Below are 9,234 nucleotides of genomic sequence, written 5' to 3'. Positions count from 1 at the left end.
TGGTGCCCGGGAGCCGCCGCTGCCCGGGCCAGCAGTTGCTGCAATCCCGTGTCCAGTGTAGCAGCCGCCCCTGCCATGCTGGGAGATGCTCGCCCCGGCAGCCAGCCCCAAAACCTGGCGCTGCACGTCACGGACCGATACGGGTCCCGGGGATGTTGTTTCAGGAGTGGTTAACCAAGATACAAGAGCTTATTGTCCCTCTCGCACACCCACACGCCCGCAACTGTGCCGGAGGGGCCATGCTAGCCGCCCCCGGGCTTCTGCACAGGAGGAGCTGCAGCCTGAACAGCAGAGCCTTTCCTGCTGCCCTGCCACGTCCATGGAGGGGTCAGTGGCACACTTTCCCCCTCGGCAAGGTGGCCTTTCCCTCCAGCAGTGCCAAAGGGGTGCTCTTAAAAGCCCTTTTCCTGAGCCAGCCTAATGCTGGGTTTAGGCTGTGTCTCAGGATGCGGGGCGGGGGACAAAATGTGGGGTGGCAGAAGCAGGGTCAGAGCAGCACCTGGGACACAGCTGGGAACTTCCCGTACAAGCTCCTTGGGCCAGGGACCGGCCATCCATCTGTCTGTCTGTCCCGGTGCACCCATCCGCCTGCCCATCCTGGTGCACCCACCCTGCTGCCCGTCCCGGTGCCGGGGGTAAAGCCCAGCAGCCAACAGACACTTCACAGACTAAAAGGCTCAGGGGCAGACGGAGGAGAGCCCCGTCCAGGCTGGCCTGTGGCAGCTGTGTTTCCATACAGCCTTTCCTTGGAGGGATGCTTTGCCCCAGAAAATAGCCAAAATCTTTTGTATATAAAACTCTCTCGATCTGAAGCCCAGGGAAAACGTGCTGGGAGTTACGGCAAGCGAGTCTCCTGTGTTCTCAGCCCTCTCCCCATGGTTTCGGGGTGCAGAGGCTTTGGGGCTCCAAGAGCTCCTCTGAAAGGCAGGCTGGAAGCTGAGCAACGTGGGCTCCTCGGGCTGGACCGCTGTCCTGCCCCGCGCCCTGCAAACCAGCCCAGCGCAGGGCAAGGTCAGGGCAGTTTTCCTCTTTGTAGGGGCGACTCACTGTTTCCTCCAGGTAGGCTCATGGGAGGAGGCTACATGATGAGCTTTGGGGCACCAAGGATGGTGTTTTTCTGCTAAGGCAGTGGCAGGAAAGTTGCATTCACTTGGGGCAGGGGCGGGTAGCCAGAGCTGCCCCGGAGAGGGGGAGCACGGGGCCTCTGGCTGCTTGTTGTGTCGCTCATGGATGGGTTTCTCTTTCTCCCACCTTGTTCTCCTCAGATCTGCTGAAATCCAACAGCTCTCGCCTGTTGCTGGCCTCAGGGGACGGGTTGGATTTCCAAGCCCTCTTGGTGGATGAAGACAGGGCCTGGCTGATGGTGGGAGCAAAAAACCACATCTTCCTGCTCCACCTGGACCATCCCAGCAGAGAGCCTGAGAAGGTCAGCGCTGGGAGGAGGGTGTGAGCATGACCCTGGCCAGGCTGGCCCCTTCCTCCCCAGGAGCTGCTCCTCGTTCCCGTGCCAGGGTGTGGAGATGAATGTGCTCCCAGCTGGGCTGGTGCAACATCACCGGGGACACATTTACACCAGGATGTGTCAATCAGTGGGGGTCAACCCATCCCTGGCGGTGTTGAGCCCCACGGGGACAGGTCGACGCCAGGGAGGGACAGGGCGGCTTGGCCAGGAGAGGAGACCTGGGTGGACCCCGGGCGAGGTGAAAGGGCAGTGCCCGGAGCCCTGCTATCACACCTAGTCCCTGCTGCTGCTGCAAGAACTAAAACTCCAGCAGCGAGTCCGCTAACGTCATCCCAAGACATCCTGCTGGCAGGGTGCGCAGCACAAGCCCGACAAAAGGAAAGCCCATTAAGGCGCTGCAGCCTGGCGTTCCCACGGGCCGGGATCCAGGAGAGCCTGCCCACTGACTGGGCGTGCCGTGGCCCACCCAGGCTCTGTCCCCACGCCAGATTCGCTCTGAGCCTATCTGGCCGGCTGCCTGCCGAGCTCGGCCGGGCCCTGAGGACTCAAGGGGGTGTCAGACCCGTTGGCAGAGCAGCCCCATGTCCCCACCGCGCGCCTGAGCCTGGCAGCAGCTTTTGGCTGAGCCTGTTCCCACTGGTGCCCGTGGGAGCCAGCTGACCCAGGCAGGTCAAGGGAAGCAGGGGCTGCATAGTTGGGGTCTCTGTGTTGCAGATTTTCTGGCCAGCCTCCAGGGAGCAGGTTGAGCATTGCCAGCTGGCGGGGAAGAACGTGGAGGTAAGCAGGGCTGGCAGCCCCCGGCTCTCGGCCTTTTGCGGTTTGCCATGGATATTAAACACCCACATCACCTCGAAAGGGAGTGTGGGTTCTGCTTGAGATGAGGGTGTTGAGCCAGATGGAGCTAAGCTCAGCCAGGGGAGGATCTGGCCGGGGCTCCCGCATCCCAGGCAGACACGCCACAGGGCTGGGCACAAGTGCCCAGACCTGGGCTCAGCCCACTAACAAACATCTTCCCTCGAGCAGATGGAGTGTGCCAACTTCATTCGCCTCCTTCAGCCCTTCAACAGGAGCCACGTGTTCGCCTGTGGGACCGGCTCCTACCAGCCTGTCTGTGCCTTCATCCAGCTGGGAGCCAGGGGGAAGGTGAGGGACACCCTGGCCAGCCACGTCCCCATTGCGGAAGGTGGCAAGAGACCCTCCCAGCGAGCGGGGTGGAGAGGGAGCCCCAGAGCCTGGGGAGGGTGGCCAGCCAGCCTGGCGCAGTCCCCGATGCTTGCATGGCCTTGCTGCACATAGTGAGAAGCAGCCCCAGCTTGGCAGTGCCAGGGTGCCCCATGGGGATGGGATCGGGTCCTGGCAGCCCCCTCGAGGGACCTGCTCATTGCAGAGCCAAGCACACCAGCCTCCTTCCTACTCTTCTCCACGTGCCCAGCTTGTTTCCAGCCTCCCCCTGGGCTGACATCTCCCTTTTGGCTCTGGCAGGGTCCTGGGGCTCCCTCCATGCGGTTGGTGACCCACTCCTTGGAATCAGGGCGAGGACGGTGCCCGTACAGCCCCCATGAACCCTTCACGGGACTCCTCATCGGTAAGAGGGAGCGGGATGCAGAGGCGATGATGGAAGGTGGGAGCCCTGGGAACGGTCTCTGCTGGGAGGTGATGGCAGCGGTGCCTGCACCCCTGCTCTGCTGCACGTGGCTGCGGTCCTGGGCTGGTGCCCAAGCGTGTGCACGTGAGAGGAGCCATCCCGCAGAGCCCAGTCCTGCCCCGGCTCACCCCAACCTCGCGGTTCCTGCACAGAATCGTGAACGTGGGGTGTAGATCGAATGGCACACACATAGGGGTGTGCGGTGTCACCAGCCTGCCCGCCTCGTACCGGCACTGTGGAAGGGCTGGGTGGGTGTGGGGCTAGAAACCACGCTGGGTCACGCGTCTGGAGGAGGCTCCCAGCCAGGCTGTGCCACCTCCCCCCTCCCTGAACCTCCAAGGACACAGGGGCGTCCTGCCACCCCAACCCATCCGTGCCCCCCCGCTCTGACCCTGCAGATGGGGAGCTGTATTCGGGCACCTCCAGTGACTTCATGGGCAGCAGCGCTGCCTTCTTCCGGACCTGGGTCCATGGGGCCGAGCAGAGCTACATCCGGACGGAGCAGAACCAGGACCACTGGCTGCACGGTAGGAGCAGGGGGACCTGTGGGGCACGGGGGCTCTCCTGCCTGCTGGCAAGTGGCTGGGGCCAGCACTGACTCCAGAGCTCAGTGGTCTGGCATCCTTCTGCTCTCCGGGGGGAAGCACTGATAAAGCCTCTGGTGGGACCCATGCTCCAGCATGCACTCTGCAGCCTGAGCACCAGGAATGGGGCTCTGCCTTCTGGGTAGTGGGGTCTCCATGGGGCACCCTGCATACCTTCAGCATCTCACGCTGCTCCCAAGGGCTTCCAAGGGCAGTACAAGAGGGTCGGATCAGGGCACAGGGCCATGTTGTGCTGCTCCTTCCCCCCTCAGAGCCCGCATTTGTCGGTGCCTACGCCATCCCCGATACCTACAACCCACACGATGACAAGGTCTACATCTTCTTCCGCGAGACGGCCATGGAAGCTGGGCAGTGGGAGAGGCGGCACATCCATGCCAGGGTGGCCCGGGTCTGCAAGGTCAGTCACCAAAGGCCAGCATGCTTTGGCCGGGTGTCCCACCAGGTGGGCTTCTATCTCCTCTGGGCCAAGGGGCATCCCAAGCAGGGGCCAACAGCAGGACATGAGGGTGTTACCGCACCCCCTACCACAGAGCAGAGGGCTCAGGGCTGGGGGTGTCCCGCTGCGGGGACTGAGGAGTGCACGGCGGTGGGGGAGACTCAGAGAGGCTGGGCTGAGCCCAGCTCTTGGTGCCCGGCAGAATGACGTCGGAGGGAAGCGCAGCCTCATCAACCGCTGGAGCACGTTCCTCAAGGCTCGCCTGGTGTGCTCCATCCCCGGGCCTCAGGGTACTGAGACCCACTTCGACCAGCTCGGTGAGTGCACAGCCTGCTTGGCAGCTGGCAGCAACGCTGCTCCGCCACCGCTGCTCCTTCCAGTACGCCCCAGGCAGGTGGGCATGGCATTGAGGAGGCCTGCCTGCATTCCCTGGACCTGTGCTCCAGGGTGCCTCATCTCCACCCCTCTCTTTGCAGAGGATGTTTTCCTCCTGCGCACACGGGACCCCCAGAACCCCCTCGTATTTGGCCTCTTCACGGTCTCCAGGTGAGCGGGGCTGTGGCTAGCCCCTGTGTGGGGCAGTCCAGCCCCCCCAGCTCCTCACCAGTGCTGCCCCCCAGGGAGCCCTTGAGGGGAAGAAGGGCAGGACCAGCACCCAGCTGGGAGAGGAAGGGCCGCCAGACATTTTATTGCTTTCCCTGCTGCTGGTTCACCAGCCCAACTGCCAAGCCACCAGGTTTGGCATCGGCACAGCCAGCGGTCCCCCAGGCTGGACCGGCTGTGCCAAAGGGATTCCTGTCACCACCCTGGCTCCAGAGCTCAGTGGTCTGGCCCCCTTCTCCTGACAGGGTGCCCCATGCACAGCTCCGGGGCTGGCAGGGGACAATGTGGGCTCAGGGGCATGGGTGTGCGCGTGCCTGTCCCCTGAGGAGCAGCAGGGACGCTGACAGCCCTGTGCTCCCCCCACAGTGGTGTCTTCAGTGGCTCTGCCGTCTGCATCTACTCCATGGCTGCCGTGAGAGCTGCCTTCAGTGGCCCCTTTGCTCACAAGGAGGGATTTGACTACCGCTGGGTAGAATACAAGGGTCGCGTCCCCTATCCTCGTCCTGGCACGGTAAGGGGCTGAGGAGCAGGGTCGGGGGGAGCGGGATGGGCTGGCCTGGCCCTAACATGGCCCCCCGTGCTGCCACGCAGTGCCCCAGCGAGACATACGACCCCCTGCTGCAGTCCACCAAGGACTTCCCTGATGAGGTGATCAGCTTCATGCGCACCCACCAGCTGATGTGGGAGCCCGTGTACCCGCAGGGCCGCCAGCCCGTCCTGGTGAGGGTCAACGTACCTTACCGGCTGCGGCGGCTGCTGGTGCACAGGCTGGAGACGGAGAGCCGGCACTACGACGTGCTCTTCCTCGGCACAGGTGGGAACTCACCCCAGCTCTGGGGATGCTGTCAGCACACGGCAGCTTGCATGGCACACCGGTCCTGCCGGCTCGGGTGGCTCCCAGCCCTGACAGCTCCTTCTCCCTCTGCGTTCACAGATGAAGGTAAAGTCCTGAAGGTGGGGCTGGCTGGTGGGGTGAGCCGTGGCACCGAGGTGATCAGCCTGGAGGAGATCAGCGTCACTAAGGTATGGGAGTCCAGGCCAGGGCTGGACCACACAGCCGCCCATCGCCCCATCACTCCCTCCCTGCAAGCTCCTGCAGCAAGTCACTGGTCTCCATCAGGGAGGTCCCTTGCCTCACTCCTGGTGGCTCCCACCTGCCCTGACCGGCAGGCAATGCTGTTAGCATGGAGGGGAGCCAGGGGGATGGCAGCCAAGTCATCTCCCAGCTCCCCATCCTGTCCCTAGGGGAGATGGGGGAGGCACACCGGAGCCCAAACTAAAACGGGAGGGCTGAGCCCAGGTTTAAAAGCACGGCTGCCGGGCAGGGCTGCCCTGGGCTGCCCATGCTGAGCAGGGCCAGCCCAGGCTGCTTGCATGGAGCAGAAGGAGCTGGGACCAGGGAGCAGGGCCAGGGCCCCGGCACCCTGACACCCCGGGGTCCCAGCCCCACTGGCAGGATCAACACGGCTGCAGCACCATCTCCTTCCCCTCCAGGTGCCTTCGCCCATCCTGGACATGAAGTTATCACCAAAGCGGGTGAGTCCTCCCTCCTGCTTCTTCCTAAAGCAGCCAAGGGACAGGGCGCAGGGGGCAGCTGGCCCCAGCCCCAGCCGCTCTGCCTGGGTCCCTTGGCCTCAGGGCTTGCACATTTGGGAAATGGGCTCCTGCCAGGGCAGCCTAGGGGGTGGCAGGCTCTGTCCCCCACTCCCCCTGCCTCCCAGTGCCCCCACCCCAGCACGGGGCAGGGACCTCCGTTCCCCAGCTAGCACCGGTCTCCAGCCGTGGGTACTGACTGTCGCCGCTCTGCTTGCCCGAGCAGCAGGAGCTGTTTGAGAGCAGCACCCACGGGCTGCTCCAGCTCTCCCTGTACCGCTGCGAGCTCTACGGCAAAACCTGCACTGACTGCTGCCTGGCCAGGGACCCCTACTGCACCTGGGACAGCAAGACCTGCGCCCCACACCTGCTCACCGAGAAGAGGTGAGCATCTGCCTGGGCCAGCCCTGCTGTCCCCCTGCAAAGGGATGGCGTTCAGAGCAGGGAAGGACAAGCCACCGGCCCTGGAGGCTTTACCTGTCAGCCCAGACCCCTACTGCCACCCTGCCAGCCTGTCCCCCAGCCCTCCCTGGTCCCCCTTCTTCCTGGCTGCTCTGCCACGGAGGGGTCCCACAGCCCAGGGCAGGTGCCACCCCACAGCCCTCTCTGCTCTCCCACAGGCGTGCCCGCTGCCAGGACATGCTGAAGTCTGACCCGCTCAGCCAGTGCCAGGACACCGCAGAAGGTGAGCGCCAGCCCCAGCCCCTCCGAGGAGCCCCAGTGCAGGCAGCCAGCTCTGCCTGGGGGCCAGCAGTGCCCAGGAGGGCGGACGGCATGGCGCTGGGAAACCAGTGCCCACCAGCTGCACCAGCGCTGTCTGCCACAGACCCTGTGCCGCCCTCCGTGTGCCGGATGCTGCGTGCTGCTCTCCCTCCCCGCCCGTCACACAGCTCCCATGTGGGGTACTCACCCCTTCCCCTGTCCCATCATCCCCTGTGCAGGGACCACTGCCGTGGAGAAGTTGGTTTTTGGGGTAGAGAAGAACTCAACCTTCCTTGAGTGCCTGGCGCGCTCCCCACAGACGACTGTCCGGTGGCTGGTGCGGCACAGTGAGGAGACAGGCGTGAGCGAGGTACGGGGGACAGGGCAGCAGGGACGAGGCACAGGGGTGGCTCGGTCCCCAGGGACTGACCCACAGTGCTCTGCCTTTGCCCCAGGTCAGGAACAACGGCCACTTCTCGGTGCTGGAGCAAGGGCTGCTGATCCGCCAGCTGGCGAGGGAGGACGTGGGCACCTACGAGTGCCAGGCGGTGGAGCGGTCCTTCTCCTGGCCCCTCACCCGATACAGCCTCCGCGTCATCAGGCACGAGGCCATGGAAGTGCCACCTTACAAACGGAGCAAGGGGGCCGAGCTGGGAGGGACCCACCAGAGCCCCCGGCCCCGGATTGACCTGCACCCGGGCTACAAGGGCTTCCCGCGGGCCCTAGGGGCACCGGGCACCAGCCTGGATGTCTACTGCAACGCCCTGCGGCACCAGGAAAGGCAGCGGCAGAAAGCCTGGCACCAGAAGTGGCAGCAGCCGTCCTCAGACAGCAAGAACAGCCGGGTGCGGAGGCACCCCCAGCCCCTGTGAGGGGGCAGAGGGAGCCGGCACCACCCGCAGCTCCCTTCCCGGTCTCTCCAGGGCCCTTCTCGCACGCGGGCATCAGCTCCGAGACACCTCTCAGCTTCCTGTGCAGAAACGCCTCGCTGTTACTACCTCAAACCCTGCCAGTCCCTGCTGCCTCCCCGTGCGCCCCACGGGGCACACCGGGATGAGGGCACGCAGCCCGCACCAGCTCCCTGAGACTCGAAGTTATTTACTCCCTGCAGAATATTTATTCTCCTTGTTTTCCCCTGGCCCTTAATGACGATCGTTATCAGCAGCAATAATAAGCACAGAGGAAAGAGAAGGGAAACAGCCAGCTCTCTCAAATGGTTGCCTGACACCCGGCAGCATCCAGCCCTGCCATGGACACCCGTGCACCCAGCCTCCTTCCCCTCCGGAGGCAGCAGGCACCCCGCTGCAGGCCCAGCAGCGCAGTGCCCCGGTGGGGCGCTCACCTTGGGTGCCAGCAGAGCCCAAATGCTGCTGGAGGCCGCGGGGCACAGCGGCTTGCTGAGCCCGGGCTCCGGCAACGGGGGGCACCTGGGGTTTGCAGAGATGCCCATGCCCATGCCCAGCCCAGCTCGGATCCACTTCAAACCACACCGCTTTTTTAAATTTTGACATTTATTTTACCAAAAAAAGAGAGGGAATCAACAGGCAGTTATACCAACTTACAATTTATTATTTTTTTAAAAAATGACATGAAACACAAGTAAAAATAAATACATCATATAAACAACAAATTGTTCAAAGTCTCTGTTCTGGGAGATCAGGCGAGCACATCCCGTTCGACAGAGAGAAGAGGGAAGCACATGATCATGCGTGGGGCCAACCGACTGACCCACCCTGCTAGCGATACTCCTCTTTCCAACCACAAAAAGACAGGCCACAAACTAAGGCGGTACTAAAAAAGAAAAGGAAAAAAAAAAAAAGAAAAGAACCCCAAAACAACAGAAAACCCAAAATGAGACTCAGCGATGGATTCCTTCAGGCTCCCGTGGATCTGCCAGAGACTCCAGCTCCGCGACGGGTGCCACCAAGGTGGGAGCCACAAAGCAGCAGCGCAGCCACGGGCGGTGGTGGTGGTCCGGGAGGCAGCAGAGGTTGCTCTCCCTCACTTGCACCGTCGTCCCTTCGAAGGGAGCGCTTGCTCTACTCGAGTCGCAAGGAGCCATCGTCCCCACTGTAAACTAGCTAGACTACGTTCCCCTTTTAACCTCTGCCCCCTACCCCAGCCCTCCCCCCCCCGGGCCCTTCCAAGACTGGATTAACAAAACTCATCCCAGAGTGGCGAGAAACAC

The 9,234-nt window shown here is 63.3% G+C and overlaps 1 protein-coding gene across 1 annotated transcript in view; it reads left to right on the top strand.

Annotated features, from left to right (window-relative positions):
- Positions 1-8,234, top strand: part of LOC103915108 (semaphorin-3D-like) — a 9,556-nt gene extending 1,322 nt beyond the window's left edge. Inside the window, exons 2-17 of the mRNA XM_009321867.1 lie at positions 1,266-1,426; positions 2,177-2,239; positions 2,486-2,605; positions 2,945-3,047; positions 3,506-3,634; positions 3,964-4,109; positions 4,351-4,465; positions 4,625-4,694; positions 5,118-5,262; positions 5,343-5,565; positions 5,686-5,774; positions 6,246-6,287; positions 6,571-6,728; positions 6,965-7,029; positions 7,286-7,416; positions 7,502-8,234. Coding sequence (XP_009320142.1) covers positions 1,266-1,426; positions 2,177-2,239; positions 2,486-2,605; positions 2,945-3,047; positions 3,506-3,634; positions 3,964-4,109; positions 4,351-4,465; positions 4,625-4,694; positions 5,118-5,262; positions 5,343-5,565; positions 5,686-5,774; positions 6,246-6,287; positions 6,571-6,728; positions 6,965-7,029; positions 7,286-7,416; positions 7,502-7,918 — 2,177 coding nt within the window. The 3' untranslated portion in view covers positions 7,919-8,234. The remainder of the gene's footprint in view (positions 1-1,265; positions 1,427-2,176; positions 2,240-2,485; positions 2,606-2,944; positions 3,048-3,505; positions 3,635-3,963; positions 4,110-4,350; positions 4,466-4,624; positions 4,695-5,117; positions 5,263-5,342; positions 5,566-5,685; positions 5,775-6,245; positions 6,288-6,570; positions 6,729-6,964; positions 7,030-7,285; positions 7,417-7,501) is intronic.
- The last annotated feature ends 1,000 nt before the right edge of the window (positions 8,235-9,234 follow it).

The sequence above is a fragment of the Pygoscelis adeliae genome, unplaced genomic scaffold (assembly GCF_000699105.1).
Source record: "Pygoscelis adeliae isolate BGI_AS28 unplaced genomic scaffold, ASM69910v1 Scaffold94, whole genome shotgun sequence".
NCBI classification, from domain to species: domain Eukaryota; kingdom Metazoa; phylum Chordata; class Aves; order Sphenisciformes; family Spheniscidae; genus Pygoscelis; species Pygoscelis adeliae.
The sequence above is the reverse complement of the archived record's forward strand: the minus strand, read 5'-3'. Positions and strand labels throughout refer to the sequence as shown.